The sequence below is a fragment of the Hesperophylax consimilis genome, chromosome 7, assembly GCF_061612785.1.
Source record: "Hesperophylax consimilis isolate HC1 chromosome 7, BYU_Hcon_1.0, whole genome shotgun sequence".
NCBI lineage: Eukaryota > Metazoa > Arthropoda > Insecta > Trichoptera > Limnephilidae > Hesperophylax > Hesperophylax consimilis.
In genome coordinates, this window is record NC_142842.1 from 3,551,776 (window position 1) to 3,569,891 (window position 18,116).

Here is an 18,116-nt window from a genome sequence, read left to right on the forward strand (position 1 = left end):
ATCAATTTATGAAAAACGTTATATAATAATGCGTACAAGGAACGTCATTTATTATTACCATTACTGCACCAATTATCCCTCTCAACTTCTCACAATAATAAAATTACTATCGTTTTTAAATTTTACTACACATTCATACCAATTACAACTACCAATACATGATCCAAATCCGCCCCACACTACATCAATCTCATTCGATGCTTAACTAATTATTTCTAACACGCTGTTTTAAATCTTAAAGTCATTTTGCAAACGGGTTAGTTCAGAAAATCATATTATATTCACTTATGTCGAAATCGTGATGGTACTAGTATTTTGACTGCTTACAGTGGTAAAGAACCGAATATTGAAAACATGATGTTTTAAATCTTAAAAAACATATGCTAACAGGTTATTTCGGAGTACCAAAAAGTCTTGACTTACGTCGAAATCGCTACCCTGCAAGTATAACTGCCTGAAGACCAGAAGAACCATGCGTTTTCGTAGAGTAAATTCAGTCTTTTTCTAGCCACTGCGCCGGCGCGGTCGTAACTTGGTAGTAATTTAATCTATGGTTCTTCGGTCAGTTTCGGTCCTCCGTGTCAGAATTTATTCCCGTTTATTTCTTAATGTTTTCTTTTATTTTATGATTAAAAAAACTCAATATTTCATTTAACAATGGGTGTCTTGCCATTTTGTGTTTGTGTGTTGAGTGCTTTAATTTATCCCGGATTTGTCAGCACCTGGGGTAAGTGTCAAAAATTGCAAAAATAAAAGTCTATTTTGAAAGTGATATTCTTATATGAGTTTGAGAGTGATACGTCAATTTGAGGTTATATAATAATTCATTGGTCTTTATTTTACCGTATTGTCTGATATTCTCATTCAAATCTTGTGTTTTGTGAGAAATATTAGCAAAATCCTTAAGGACGTTTTCCGCGTGGTTCAAAGTTTTGACAGCCATTGGATACCTTGTTGAAGTCACGTAGACCACTTTTGCCCAAAAGGGTTGCATTCTTCCAGGAATTTATTACTTTTGTTGAATGAAAATAGCATTTAAGTCATATTTAAACGAACGTAAGAATATATATCTCTGATGTGGATAACTTTTCTAGAGCTGGCATTGAGAGTTCGGAATGTATTTTGTTGCAAAACTTTTTACGCTCGCTGCATAATAATCGTGCTACATTAAATTTGAGTTGGCACACATAGTCGCGAATCTTATCAATTCTGCCTCGAGTTTTCGTCGTAAAATAATTGTAACAATTCAACTGAAAAACAATTTCGCAAATGTTTTCTTTAGCGTCGCTAACTTTTATCACTTACATAATCATGAAAGTCATATGATTAAATTTCTTAAATTATTATTCTGCGCAACGTTATTTTCTTTTTCTATGCTCTGTAGATTCTTTAAAATTTTATCGAAATAATTTATTTTCTGCATTCAAATCACATTTATTTCATATCGTGGAATTCAACTACTGATTCGCACAGTTCAGAAAATGGCGTGCATAAAGAAAGGGAAATTTCAAGTCACAATTTTCTAAAATCCGCCTTGAAATTACTTGAACCTTTCTAAACAATGTGTATATAATTTTTCGAAGAAAACTTCTTCTAACTGCTTTTCACTTTGTGATGGCATCATTTATTTTTTATTAAAACACAAATAACATTGTTTACATCACTTTATTTCGATACAAAATCTCAACATGTTTCATGAACCAAGTTCACTTCATCAGGAGCACAAGTATACTAAAGTTGAAACATGTTGAGATTTTGTATCGAAATAAAGTGATGTAAACAATGTTATTTGTGTTTTAATAAAAAAAATGTGTATATTTTCCTTCTCACCGTTTTTACCCCCTTTTTACGCTGTTTCCATTGAACAGCTGACCGCCAAATTACCTAACCCTACTTTTACGGTACCTTTTTTCATCTCTTGGAAAGCTATAATAGAATAATACAAATATTGTTTTTTTACAACAATACTAGCGCAGACCCGTGAAAAATCACGAAATCTGACTTTACTTGTCAAGAGTAACCCTAAGAAATTTAAATTAAATTAATGGTACTCATTTCAAATAATTTTCTGATAAAAAATATTATATTATAGGTAGGCACCATATTGTTTGTCTGAATTCTTGACACATCGGTTCTAATTTTGAAAAATGGCAATAATTAAAATAAGTTTTCTGTTAAAATATTACATTATAGGTAAGTACTTTATCGCGTGTCTGAATTGTTGACACATTCAGTTCCAATTTTGAAAGTGACACTTTACTATACTCACAGACACACCCACAACCACAATTAGTATGCTTGATCATTTAGTGGTCGTTGTACACATGCTTTACAATATTATTACGTGGCACGTGCCTATGGTCAAATAATCTTAAATCATTTCGTCCTCGATTGAATACATTGACGCCGTCTGGTTGATTGGTTTAACATTGTCGCCGAATGATTAATTGTTGGCCATCGATTATACATATAACTTGGGCTCGTTAATAATTAACTTTATTGAACAACTATAATACGCACGTATGTATATTTGAGCAATGGTCGCTAACTTTCTCATCGCTGGAATGTTGAATTGAAATTTTACTAAAATTGAATAAACGAAGTGACATCTAAATACGTCCACAATCGTCAAAATTTCTTCTATCGTTTCTATTTCCCTACCTCATAACATGCCTTAATATTGTGGGTGTCATAGATTCACTGGCTCAAGGTGTTTGAGACTCTTGTCATCACATACAACATAAAATAACATAATATTTAGACCAGGTAGAAATTAACCACAAAAAGGCGGCAAATCACCTGCCATTTTTGAAGGGTAATAAACTACTTAAATATTATTTATTGTATATAATAAAGGTAGTGCAATGGTCTTGCCAAGGTAAAAAATGAATGTCCGCGCTGAAGGTCTTCCGAAAGCAGAAATAAAAGGCCTAAAAGGTTCTGTTTTAGAAAAAAAAAAATTTATAACCTCTCTACTCTAGGAAGCAACCTTAGCGTAACAATACACACGTTGATTTGTTAGGGTGACCGTGGACTGGAAAACAAGGAATTCCTAAATTTAATTGGATTTTGAATTATCAGGATAAAGTCATGATATTTTTGTCAGATTTAAAAAATATGTATATTATTTCATCTTATTTGGTATAGAAAATCCCTGCTAAAACTGTGCGTCAAAAAACTCCCGATGAGTTTTTCTGACCAATGACAATAATTACCACTGGCGACAATTTGAGACAAAAATGACGATGTCTTTCCCTAGAAACGACCCCCAAAATGAACAGGCTTCATTATAACAACGAAAATTCTCAATTTTGATTCATTCCTGAGTTGATTTTCATCTAAATACTTTGATTCCACGTTCTCCATATTACTTTTTTTTCGTCTTGAGTCAGGAAAATAACGCTCTGTTACGAGTAAGGAATAGGTAAAGATAATGATTTCAAATTTCTTGCAAGGAATAATAACCCACAATAATAATAGAACCACAAAACTTTAATCAAGTGCCAACTTCGCGGTGTGCACTGTGGTCAATTTGTTTATCAGTTTGTTATAATAATAGAAGAAAAATAATCTGTTTCTAAAGTACCCCAAGGTTTATTATCTATGCTTTAGTTATTAGGTACCTATGTGGAACAAGGTTTCACATTGGATATAATTAAACTATTCAATTATCTCACGCTAAATACCATTACGTACTTTGATTTAACCGTGATCATTTTAACTAAGAAGCGCAAGAATTAATGGTTTTCTAAAAGTTTTCTGATAAAACCTTTTACCTAAACATCATTTATTTAAGTCAATTAAAAAAACAACAGTTCTTATAATCATTTTTTTAGAAAAGGGTTCAACAGAGAGCCTTGCGGCATGCCATAAAATTATTTTTTGCCTGTTTTTACAATGTCCATGTTTGCTATTAGATTACCAATTTGGTTACCTGTATTTTCAGAAGAATGCTTATTATTACTGCTTTACATACCTTTCAAAATCTTCGTCTTCTATCGAAGGCTGGACAGCATCATTGTTATTTTTAGTTGAGCTGCACTACCTTTAGACGTTAGAATCACCACAAAATCTCTAACGATTCCGTTCAACTACTCATGATAAAGTCAAAATGCTATTGCTTACCAATGGACAATATCAGTGGGAACATAACACGTCAATCGGTTTAATTTTTGGCAGATGAATCATCTAAATGCGGTAAAGATCGACGGTTAATTTGATTGATTGACGTCATTCATTTATAATATTATATGTATACTTTTATATAAATCCAGTTAACCCATTGAGCGCATTTTAAACCAGTGTTCTAAAATTAATTATAAAACACCCTTATAATATAGAACTTCCTTCTTCTTCTGGCGCTCTTTATTGATGTAATTTTAAATGTAAGTATGTTATTTGTAAGATTCTTTATATGTACATATATATTTTATTAAGACAGTAGTTATAGGCCTTAGTTGTAATTCACTAGATATGAGTTTCATATGTAAGTCACCACATACCTAGTACAGCGCCCTTGATGTGATTTTTCACCGAAAAGGCGCATAAATCAGCCAAATATTATTTTTATTATTGTTAAAGAAGAAAATAATAAAACCACAACTACATTTATTCGAAGAATTCATCGCAAAAGTGTTTGTATGCACTTTGGTGTTCAGTTTCACCACGTGTTTTCTCAGACCACCGTTAGCATTTTGCAAGCCTTTCAACTTTATTTTTACTTATAATAATGCCTTTTGGCGTCTAGATTCTTAGAATTTTTTCACTGATAAATCCCCTTGCGTATTACGTTTATCCAATCCGAAACCAATGTGCAAATTCTACGAATATTTGTAGATTATGGATGCAAGAAACAAACAAGTTTTGGCTTTTATTATACGTATATTTGGGTTTGTTAAGACGTAGGTACTTATTTAAAAAATGCTGACTGCGCTCATTATTTTTGTGTACAGATTTCTTATAACAGCAATAAAACTTTAGCATATTTCTAAATGTCATTGCAATTATTGGCAAACTTGCCAATTTATGCAAAAATGTATCAATTTATTACTGGTTTATAAGATATGGGAAGATATTATACAATTAAGAAACAATAAACAATGTTAATCTCAAATAACCTATCAGGTACGTATGGTTCTGTATATTGTCTGCCTGCACAAAATATAAATAAATAATAATATTTATATACATATCTACATTCTAGAATCACGTTCATTAATCAAACGCATTGTAGGTACATATAGTTTTGTATTAGTGATCGACGAACAGGTGGATGCAATCTGATAATAGTTTGACTAGTATATAGTTAGTAATAAGATAGATCTTTGATGAAATATATTAAATATTTGTACAGTTCGCTTGATGTGATTTTGCACAAAAACTGCGCTATACAAATCATCCAAATATTATTATTATTCGCATTTCCTGATATTCAATTGTATCCAGCATGAAAAAAGGCCCAATCTATTTGAGAAAATGTACAAAAAAAACCCAGTCTATTTGAGAAAATGCACAAAAAAGGCCCAGTCTATTTGAGAAAATGTACAAAAAAGACCCAGTCTATTTGCGAAAATGCACAAAAAAGGCCCAGTCTATTTGAGAAAATGTACAAAAAAGACCCAGTCTATTTGCGAAAATGCACAAAAAAGGCCCAGTCTATTTGAGAAAATGCACAAAAAAGGCCCAGTCTATTCGAGAAAATGCACAAAAAGTCTTGATACGCTGAACATCCTTAATACGCCCAAATTATTTCTAAAAACTTCGATCAGCTTTATGACGAGGAAGATCTACTCGTACTTCAGTCTCCGGAGAAGGAAAATAATGCATTTTTTTGATTTTCGTTCGTATTAATTAATATACGGATGAAGAAGGGGATTACTTCTTTCAGTTTTTCATAGCAACGCGTAATTTGAAAAAAAAATCTGGTGTCCTAAAAAACTTCTCACAACGAAATATAATTCACAAAAAAATTATAAAATAATGTAGATCAATAAACGCCAATTATGAATATATGTATAAGTTTTATTATATATTTATAGAATTTATAAATCGTCATTTAAAAACGAATAAAACCCCATAACATTAAAATACACCGTTTGGTTGGTAAGACTGAATCTGATTCTGACACGTACTGCCGTCACACCCAGTCTACGTGAGTAATATATCTGTCTAAAATTTATTTTTATTTCGTGGTATTACAGGATTTAAACACCGGTAAATCAGGTGCGGTCATGGATGTATTTTTGCACTTTGCTTCAATACAATAACGATAATAGTGACGCGATGCTAACATTTTACCTAAACTTCGATGTTGTTAAAAGCGGGTAATCTTAAGAATAAAAAACGTCTCGACTCCCATACAAAATACAGCGCCGCACAGTGGGCTGAAAATCGCCTTTCATAGACATAGAGACTTGAATTTTCAATGGTATTTTTTTTGGCTAGAAATGGATTCTGCTGATCATTACTATGCTTTAAAATTTCGCACGAAGCAATTGCGTGTACAAATGAAGGAGTTATCATTTTTTTAAGAAAAAATTGTATGGCACTGGCATTAAAAATGAGGCTATCTCTGGAATCATAAGGTTGGCCATTCTTTCCTTACACACAGATATACTACTAGATATTTATTTGTATTTTTTTGACATACTTCGTATTGTGGCGCAACTTGCGATTTTTTTTTTAAATCCTCAAAGTTACATATTTAAGTTAGAAGGTATAATATAACACCTTTTAACCTAAAATTAAAATAATAGTTCAATGATTGCTTTATACTTTTATTGTTATGAACCAAAATACATAAAATAAAATAACCACTGCACTACGTAGATATCGGTTTTTATAAAATAAATGTCTTCATTTTTATCTTGTGTGAACTCTGCGACTTCCAAATCATTCAGAGATGCGAATTGTACGAGATTTATTTTTAAAAATAGAACAATCATCACATGTTCGAACCTTGTACGCAATTCGGACTCTACGCAAGCACCCATTCTCTACACCAGGGGTGTCAAACTGGATATTCTTAAGGGCCGTTTATAACATTTGGCGTGTGTAAGCGGGCCGGACTCAATATTTAAAAAATAAAACCCATACTTAATTGTTAAAATCTTTATTTAGTTAGATACCTATTTATTATAAATTCAGTAAGTTAAAAAGAAGGGTAACAAGGTAAATTATCTTGAGCCGGACACCTGACTTCTCTTGTTTTTGACAAGTTCATTGATGTCGGGTGTCATATTCGTCGTAGTTACTTTTAGAATCGATTGGAGATTTTCATCCGTAAGCCGTGAGCGATGTTTGTTTTTATTTATTTTCATAACGGAAAACATCTGCTCGCATAAATACGTACTACCAAACATACACAGGATACGTGCCGCATGATTTTTTATACTTGGATAATTATTCAAACTCTTGAAATATTGTGTATAAAATGTAGTAACATTAACTTCCTTAAATTTATCCTTTACAATGCTGTCGCATTGGAGATCTATCAATTCCATTTGCAAATGAATTGGTGCTGAAATTACACTGTAAATCAATCGCTTGCAATTTTAAACACGCGTAGGCATCGACTGTCCTCTGAATATCTAAAATCTACAATGAAAGAGTGCGTTCTGTCCTCCGCGACATAATATTGTCACGTGGTAGCGAGCCGTAATGATGGGACCTGAGTGCCGCATACGGCTCGCGGGCCGTATTGATAGGGTCCGAGGGCCGCATGCGGCCCGCGGGCCGTATCTTTGACACCCCTGCTCTACACAGATACCCATTGGCCAGTATCTTATCTGACTTGGAATCCTCTTTATTTTCTATTTTTATCCTCCCTACGAGTGGGCTGCTTTCATTCTCACTGGGAAATCGGTTCTGTCGCCTGAACGAACAATGTACGGCGTTCATTCTCCAAAAGTAATTTTCAGGATGGTTAGATAATTGATTTATCTATGGAAGTGCCTACCCACTCTTTATACGCCAACTCCTACGTCACTGTTAGTATTTATGTTTGAGTAACAACGTAGATAGGGTATCCATTCCACAGTATTCACAACATTTTCTGGGTGAAGCCTCTTTCAGAGAAGGAGTCTTTTCACGCTATGGGTTTTGCCATTTATTTTTGCTGATTTATTTGTAGCTCGACGATTTTTGCTTCAAATCCCCCGCAATGAAGTTATAAGCTGTATACACAGTTCAGGCGCCGAAATGTCAATCAATTCAATATAAGGCTTAATGTCGATGTATTGATTTTTTTCAATTTTAACAAAAAAATGTTAAGTGTTTGTGTTGGCGTCGTGGCTTTGTTTTTATACAAATTCGCAGTTTTATTCCGAGATTGATGGAATTTTGCACCCATGACCTTAAAAATCGAGAGAAAATTGACTGTCTAGTCAACATGAGATTTCGAAAAATCACCCAACTCCTTTTCCATCCCTTAAAGCAGAATTTTGAAAATCTCTGATGCAAATTTTCACACTACGTTCAAAATAAGAGAAAATTACTGTCATTACATTTAATTTCGAAAATTCTGTGTAAAGCCCGGGTAGAGCCGGAGACTTAAGCTTGTTTATATATTTCAAAAATCTTCTATATAAATAAAAGTTTTCGTTTGTCCAAAATGTTAAATCTATGAAAATTCTTTCTTCGCCGATTGCTTTGAAAATTTTTGCACTAAAAATTTTCAAAAAACGTTGCATTCGAATACGCGTGTGTTTTTAATAATATATTGATGTCACCTGTGACAGGTAAAAACATGCTTATTTTGAAAAACAGCGCCATCTGTTGGACGTAAAGGCAACACGCGCAATTTTCTCTATTTGGACAGATAGACTGCAACACAGCAACGCGTGGCGGTGTACAGCTAGTAAGAAATATAATTTGTGTTGAAATCTACTAGGAAATAAAATACATATGAAATGAAATTAATTTAGGTATAATCAGAAACACGGAACGTGTCGGGCAGTAAAACAAAAGAAAACATTATAAAATAAAAGAAAACAATCTAAAAATAAAAGAAAACAATATAAAAATGTAATCGTTGCATTAGTCTATGTTGCCGACTCATATAACATCTTCGAACTTCATACAAACATCTTAACTATCTAACCATAATAGTGCCTTTTCATTTCACGGTGGTCGCCGTTTAATTAAACATTTTCAATTATTCACAACTACATTACCGATAACAACTTCAAACGTTCTGGAACCATAATATTGTTATAACAGCACTATGTTTTGCACCGTGGTTTAAGATTACCATAAAATGTTTATAGGATTATTATTAGTACGGTGCATTCGGCACGTAGACTTCAGTATTTTTAACACGATCAAAGTTCGCGTGTACTTTACGAAATGAGTATTATTTGACCGACGACCATTTTTTGTATGACGTATAGACTTTAGTAATGATAAATAAAATTTAGAAGCATGGAAAACAAGGATATCAAGAAGTAGAAACTTAATGCTAAATCACTATTTTGATTAATCTTTATAACGAATTGGTGTACATTATGAATACCAAAAATATGCTTTAGATAAATTAAAGGTTTTCCTATCGTTTCGCTTCATACAAATAAAAAAATAAATTACTCAATAAAAAATATAAATGTAAACTACTAAAAAAACATTTTTTCCATAGAAATGTACCAACGCGTAAAGGAAACAACTTTTAAAAAATACAGTATTATAGCTAAGATTATCTGTGACAGTTTCACTTGATTAACTTTTTTGCTTTTTATAAAATTATTTAGAAAATAAATAAAAACCAGTTTTGTGCTAGAAATCGAACGTTTCTAGACTCCTTTTGTCAACCGATTTTAATACCTATTACCTACAATATAAGGTATACCAAGAATATACACATTTTTGGCTTGTAGCTTCCTCTTAATGCATCTCTATTTCCTACATGACTTCTAGGTTCCTTTGTATACATACAGGCTGATTAAACACCAATATCCTTCTCATCCCCAGAACACGTGTTCCAAAACCTAACGAGTCAGTCTCCCTTAGGTACCGGTCGAACCGGGACAGGAATGCTCCTGGCTGATAATTTAATGTATTATCGATAGATGGAAACATGTATGAGGAGTGGGTAGGTATCTGGGGGTCAGTGTGTCCAGAAGTATGAATCCTTCACTCCCATTGTGGTTCAAGGCGTTGGGCCGAGAGAGTCCTGCTGGAGAGTTCAAAGGGTCTTCCTCAACAGATCTCTCCCGATCCGGCACGCCACGCAGCTGGTGGGCAGACGCTACCTGCCACCAAGACCTGGACAAACTTCAGTCCATGAGTTTTTGTTAATATATTCTAAAATATTCAATTTAAATATTAGAGATAATCATGTACTTCTCCACCTTCCTCTTACCCATCTCCTTCCCCTTCGCACAACCTTCAGCCTCACAATGTACCCCACTTGGGGATGTCTTAGTCTCAATGGCTCCAGACGGTTGGGACCTTGTATGAGCATTTACCTCAGGGTAACTCACCGTAACTATAGAATGTATATTCCGTTATATACGAATGGCTAATTCCTGCCTAATACGACATAATATTATATACTAGCTGTACCCCGCGCGTTGCTGTTGCTCAGTCTGTATGTGCAGATAGAAAAACAATAGCTTTTACGTCCAACAGATGGAGCAGTTTTTCAAAATAAGCATGTTTTTACCTCTCACAGGTGACATCAATATATTATAGGTATATAAAAACACACGCGTATTCGAAGGCAACGTTGTGTTAAAATTTCAAACCAATCTGTGAAGAATTTTCGGAGATTTAAGATTATCTATATAACTCTGTGAAAGATTATCAGATTGTACTCGATGTAGTTTATCGAGGCATATTATACATATATTGTATAATATTAATCTAATAAGGTTCAATCCAATTAGTGCTTTAATAACTCAGTTCTAATTGGCCCTGAAAACTTTAGAATGGACATAAGGATCCGTTAGCATTTACTAATTAATCTTTTTAATTCCACGTGATACTATACTGACAATAATTATTTTTATTGCTAACCGGTAGTCTTCTCGCTGTATCCGTACAATCCGCGTTCCGACTTCCTTGTGTTATTTCTACCGGTATTTCCTGCCGGAGTGCTCAACACGCATCCAATTAATTCCGAAAGGCTGTGATTGAAGAACTGCAGAGTAAAATCGCAATGAATGTGTGAACAATTATAAGAATATTTCTATACAATTGGCAAATGCAATCTATGGACCATCTGATCCATCCATCCACCCATTCTTCCATGTTTGCTGCCCGTATTCAGTGGAAATATGGTATCCTCAATCTGGGTTATGATGTTTTAGTAATTGATATTGACACGCGCATAAAACATTCTCAGGTAATTATTTAATCGTTTAGACAAGGTTAATCGTATGTCCATTTATCGCAAAATATTTGCACTGAGGCTCGTGCAGTTTCATTATTCATTAGCCTCTACATATCCTGCCGGATGTAACAAAACTCATAAGCGAGTATGAAATGATAAATAAATTAAACCTGTGATTAAGATCTATTTTAATTCCATTCTTATAAATGTTACGATGAACCCAAATCACCTTATTTGCGCTGAATCAAATATTATTTCAAATTGTACGTAAAACATTATTACAGAATTAATTAAGAATTCAATTTTTTGTAGTTATGTATTAGCGCTATAATCCTAGGAGCCAAAGATTTTACTGATCTTGCAACAGGCGACATGCAATTTTACATGTTTTATTAATTAATTAACCATTTACAAAAAAATAAAAATAACCATGTAGAATCTTCCCTCAATCACCGTCCGTAAGAAACCCAGAAACTTTCTATATTCCTTTCCAAATAACCAACTTTATTAGACGGTTGGTATCTCTACTAGTTTTTTTATGTGAATACCGCACAAGAGTCCCAACTGTGTGGAGCCTGTGAGACTATTTCATCCCCCACTGGGGTATGTTGTGAGGCTGAAGAGTAGTGGGAGGAGAAGGAGATGGGAAGAGGAAGACGAAGAGGAAGGTGGACGACTATAATAAATATTCGGTATTCAGTACATTTCCCGAGTCTTATATCTTTCTGTACTGTAATACTATTATCAGCCGAGGTTGATCCTGCAAGAGAACTTCCATGGCCGTTTCCGCCTGACAACTTCCATAAAAATTCTAAATGCGCAACATTTTGTTATTGATCTGCTTTTTATAATTAATAAATCCTGCACAACGACGATTGTGTACCAAGCCTTTTATTGTATCGAAAGTTATATTAATATATGATACAATTTATATGTATTTACACAGACAGGCGAAGGTTAACAAGAAAAAATACCTGTAGTAATTAATAAAACATATTAATTTCGGTTGCGAGTTGCGAGTCTGTTTGTGGGTGATTGTAACTCTGGTTCAATGAACTCAGATTTGTTTTGAATTTAAGTGTAATTTTCAAAGTTGGAACTGATGTGTCAAGAATTCAGACAAGCGATAAAGTACCTACCTATATTTTTTTACCAGAAAATTATTTTAATTCTATATCAATTTGAATTGTGTATTTTTTGTTTAAATTTTTCAAGGGCCTTTCCATTTACAAGAAACAAAAAAAAAACAACCATTTTGGTGAATAAAAAAATATTCACCAAATAACTATATTTAATAAAATAATATCCCGTGATTTTTACGGGTAACTAACTACAGATATTTAATCTATTATGTAATACACTGTTGCCGTATTTTTTTTCCCATCTGTAATTTTGCCGAAGCGAAAAAGTTGCCAAGAATGCATATACATTTATTTGTTTAAAAATATATGCATTTCGCAGAATTTGTGATTTGATAATGAAAAATACACGTGTTTTGTTTTTAAGCGTGAATAAACATTTATAATACGAAATAAAACACTCAAATCACTTGAAAAGTATTAACACGTGTAAGAGACGATGCATCAATGTGAATGAATCAAGAAGTGTGGGCGAAGAGTTGTGTGACGATCTATACTCTCTGCCTACCCCTGCGGAGATACGGTCTGATGGTTAGTTAGTTAGTTAGATAAGAATATTATATATAGATGTCACAGGTGACATCTAAATAAATATATAGGCATATTTAACACTTACATACATAGAACACTTCATTAACATTAACTAATTGTTTATTAGCGAAATTTAGATACAGGATTTAGGTCATAATTGGAAAATTGGATATAATTGGACTTTCTCTCAGGAATGGTATATTTAATTTAAGGGTAAAAAAAAAAAAAACTAACTAACCATCACGCCGTTTCCCCGCAGGGATAGGCAGAGAGGACGGACCGCCAAATAACTCGGTCTTGGCACACACTCCTTGCCTCATTCACATTCATACATCGTCTCATACATACTCTTCTATTGTTCTGACTCTTGACATGACCCGACTCAAGTATCTGATTCACTTGGTCGTGCCATGTCTTCCTCGGGCGTCCCCGACTTCTGCTACCATTCACATTTGCATCGTATATTTTCCTTACACTCCTTTCTTCGCTCATTCGCTCTACATGCCCAAACCATCTAAGCGTCCCTTTCTTGATCTTACTCATTACGCTCACATCAGCCTTGCACTCTTTGCGGATCTCCACATTCCTCACACGATCATACATGGTTTTACCACACATACGCCTCAGGGACCTCATTTCAACAGAATTCAATCTACTTTCATCCTTTCTTTGCCAGTTCCATGCCTCACTTCCATACATCAGGGTAGGTACCAGCATTCCATTGTGGACTGCTTACTTCGCTTCTTTGGACAATTTTTTGTTAGCGCAAACTGCGTTCAGTCTTTCAGCCTTCGGCCCAGATACTCCGAAAGCGCGATCACCAAACTTAGTATTTGGCTTGCTCTTAGCTGCCTACAGCTGATGATGTTGCTGATCATCTTAGATAGATTGATAGATTGTTATGCAGGAGAGCTCATCCGTTTTCCGACAAAAGATTTTAACATTCTGTCTTCATCAGTTAGTTTCAAGATATTTATTTCGTAACATTATTAGTTTTAATTTGAAACAACTTAAGGCAAGTAACTGTGGTATTCTGTCATTGATAATTTTATTACCGCTTCAGGGAAACCTAGTGTTAATTATTGCTTAAAATTTTATTAGTCATACAGTCACTGACAAATATTTTTTATCACATATAAGTGCTTTTTTTATTGTTATCGTTTATTTATTATCAAATATAATATTTATAGTATGCAGACGTCGGTACCTTTTATCTCCATATTTCTCAAACCACACCCGTCCAATGAATGACAAACTTATAAAGCTTCATTCAGAAGATAAATTTTTTGACTCGATGCAACTTATGGCCAGCCAGTTTATTTCTCAATTCAACGGTGTACCTACTTACGAAAGTTGCACGAAAACATGAATATTGCTGATTTATTAAAATGATGTTAAAAAGGTGATCAGGACATTTCCTAATAAACTATTAGTACTTTCACAATATATCAGAACACGTGTTCATGCAGCTAATACAGCAAATGCGAAAATATTAGAATTTTTATCAGACATCGCCATAAAACATTCGTGTTTTACTAAGAGTTTAATTATGAAATCTGTCAATACATAAAGGCCTGCAGTCCTATTTTAACAGAAATTCAAATAATTAAATCTGTTTTTAATAAATAAGCAATAATATCAGTATGTTTTCTCCGTGTGTAATCCAGAATACCAATTTATAGGAAATTCTACAAATTAATTAGTTCAAGAGTCCCAACTGCTCCCGGACCGGATTAACCGGATCCAGTGGGACTGCGAGGTAGAAGGTAACGGGGGTGGGAATGAAATAGAGGAAGGAGCAAAGTACCTGGCTATTCAGATATGCCCACAAACACGGCTAAAACGTTTCGATTTTAAACGGTGATCCCGATTACATTGCTTATAGTTTGGAAATTATTAAAAATAAAGTACAATTTTTATTTACGAGGTTTTTTGTCTCTAATAAACTAATTCCATTACCCCTGTCTGAATGCGCCCCATATTGCGGGACAGAGCCAATTACGTAATGGTGCTTATCTACTGATAAAAATATGCTAATATAAATGTTATCTTTACATTTTTACGAAATGGCTCACGAATACTAACGGTCTTAGTTATAGGAATAAGCAAACAGATATAATATTACTTTACACGAATTTGATTGCGCACAAATGCAATTCATGAGAATAAGGAATTTGAGTAAAAAATATATTCATTTAGATCAAAAAACACCTACTCTGAATATACTTTACTCTGTGAATTCAGAATTAATAAATCGTTCTTGAAAATGGTTTAAACGCTTTACTGTGTGTATACGCTCCATGATTGGTCGAACGAAATCTGATGTCAAATGTACTCCGTATTAAGTTTGCATAACGTAATAATTGAACATCTCTTTCTGTTACATGCGTACTTTGATAATAAGAGGGAGAGATCGCTATACAGTTTTGAATTGTGTAGTTAGGTATGTTGATCTGACTTGTTGATGATTTGTGTTTGTCTTCTTAGTTTTAACTTAGGACGGGTTGTTTCGGAAAATTTGAACAATTCATCAAATTTTAACGTTCATTTTCGGGTTCTGTGAAAGTCCTATTCAAGTTCTGTTATTATATCAAAGTAGGCTAGGTGCTTGACAAAACTGAAATAAAAACAGAACTTCAAAAAATCTTTCACAGAACTTGAAAATAAACGTTGAAATTTGATGAATTGTTCAAATTCTCCGAAACAACCCGTCCTTAGTGTCTCCTGACACTTTAGAAAGTTTTGTTAAATTCAAAGCGGTAAAATTTAAGCTATTCCATAATAGGTGCAACTCAAACAACTAGCGCGACCGCGACTAAAATCACCTACATGCCAATTTAACGTTTTTGTAAAAATGAGTAAGTAGGAACTCATTTCAAATTTACGCAAAAGCAATGACAATAACCCCGCTGGCGAGAACCCGCCGTACTGCCGCGGCGTGAGCTACGTAGGTACATCGATGATACCGGGTAGATTTTGGTGTACGGGCTTTGTCTGGCGATATTTTGGCGAGAATCATTAGCAATTAATTTTAGTATTAAATTTTTATATTAAAAAAAAAAGACTCTAGACAGTAAGTAAACATTGACAAAAATGTATTGGATTTCCTTACTAAATAATAAAATAAATCTCCATACAAAATGCACTAACCACAGGACGTTCAGCACACGGATGATGTCACGCACCATCCGGCTTCTTATTGTTCGATCGTTTTGGCGGGCTAAAAAATATTCAAACTTGGACAATTGATTTAACCACGAAAACAAAAAATAACAGTAGTTAAGTTTGAATGTGGATGTAGATAAAAAAATTTAAACAAATGGACTCAAATTCCCTATTATGTTATTTTGGACACATCATGTTTTTGATGCACTATCAACATTAGATAGAAATAGTGTGATATCCTCGATAGTAGTTTAAGACGTTTCTCATAGATGGCACTGGTAACAAATCTGTCTATAATGAAGGGATTGAGGCCCAGAATCATTCTTACCGCCCGCTAATAAAGCCCTAGAGTTTTTTTTTTAACCCTTAGGAGCCGGAGCCCTGCATTTGCAGTATCGAAGAATTGTGCCCGCGCATGTCCGGAAGCATTGGAATTGCAGTGTCAACCTTATTTATGCATTAATTTTGTCTTTGGATATTGATTCTACGGGGTTCGTTAAAAGCAAAAATGTCACTTTATCAAGTATGGTATGATGCATAGGTTAGGGCCTTAAATAGTCTGCGATATGTGAATTAATACTTCCGAAGATATGGTCAATGAATGCCCGCTCTATACATCCCTTCACATGGTGATTACTGAGGCCCTAGACTGGCTCGCAGACCTAGATATCCACCCCCCTCTGACCTCCCAACGAGACTTTAGCTATGTTTAGTTCTAGCCTTTATCAATACTCCTTTCTTCTCCGTTTCATGGTGACTCGTATATTGCATTGTCTTCGCAAAATTTGGGTGTGATAATCACATAAAAACCTCGATACCCGGACATTGAACAGGTAAAAACCAACCATGAGTAATACATGTTATTTTTTGGTCCATTGAACATTGAATAAAAAATGTGTATATTCAAAATACCCGCAATTTGTTACTGTGTAACTACGATGATCGATACAGATGACGGTAAATGCAGACATCACTAGTTGAACGTCACATCTCTACCCCATCATTCGAATATTAATCCCTTTCTGGTCTGTTGGCAACTTTTGTTGGCGCTTCCAATCAACTTCCACTGGAATGCCGATTGAAGAAAACAGCATTCACGCCGACGTCTGTATTTCAAAGGTTAAAATTCGATCGTTAAGAAATTGTTATTAATTGTCTGATAACTTGATACGAATCGAAACAAATTTCATACATCAATAAATTTTAATTGTTCATCTGTTTGTGTTGGGTTTAGAACCTTTCACCAAAACACCAGTCTATTTATCTCCATTACAAGATTCAAATTTATTGTCATAGGTCGATTGATAAAAGCATCACCTTAACGTTGACGCAACACATACATCAAACATTGATAAATGAAAATAAGGAACTAATCATCTTTTGGGGTCACCATGTATTATGAAAAAAAAATTGCTCACCGTGACGATATCAGTTTCGGACACTGTATTACGTAGATAACGTAGGTGGGTACCACTTATCTCATCTGTAAATTATTATTACGTTTAATTAATTTTTATTTATACATATTATCAAACATAAGGTGCTTTAATTGGATAAACAGACAATGCTAATTGTGTGCAGTGTGCAATATGCATATGCCAACCGTATCTGTTTTTGTATCGACAATTCAAAATTAATACTGCGTATGTTAACTGTATTTTCTTTTTGAGGTAACGATTATTAATATTTTTTCAGTCGCTGGTTAAAGTATTCTGTTATTTTGCTAGTGTTCGTACGTCTGGATTATTGCACAACTAAGGTTATTAAGGTTATTCTCACGTAGTTCCTTGACAGCGACGAATACCCTACAATTAACATTTATTTCGTTATTATACATACATATTCGACCGGTCAGTGGTTGAGTGGGCATAGCGCTTGGGTCTCACCCGAGCGTCGCGTGTTCGATTCCTCGGCTGGCTAAGTCCTCCATCACAACACAAGCAACATTTTCGGCT

The 18,116-nt window shown here is 34.1% G+C and overlaps 1 protein-coding gene across 2 annotated transcripts in view; it reads left to right on the plus strand.

Moving 5' to 3' along the window:
* The first annotated feature begins 512 nt into the window (after positions 1-512).
* The window catches only part of cue (Low-density lipoprotein receptor repeat domain-containing protein cueball), a 49,286-nt gene continuing 31,682 nt past the window's right edge, over positions 513-18,116 (plus strand). For both annotated transcript variants that reach the window (XM_089633128.1, XM_089633129.1), the window contains exon 1: positions 513-727. In XM_089633128.1, coding sequence (XP_089489254.1) covers positions 658-727 — 70 coding nt within the window. In that variant the 5' untranslated portion in view covers positions 513-657. The remainder of the gene's footprint in view (positions 728-18,116) is intronic.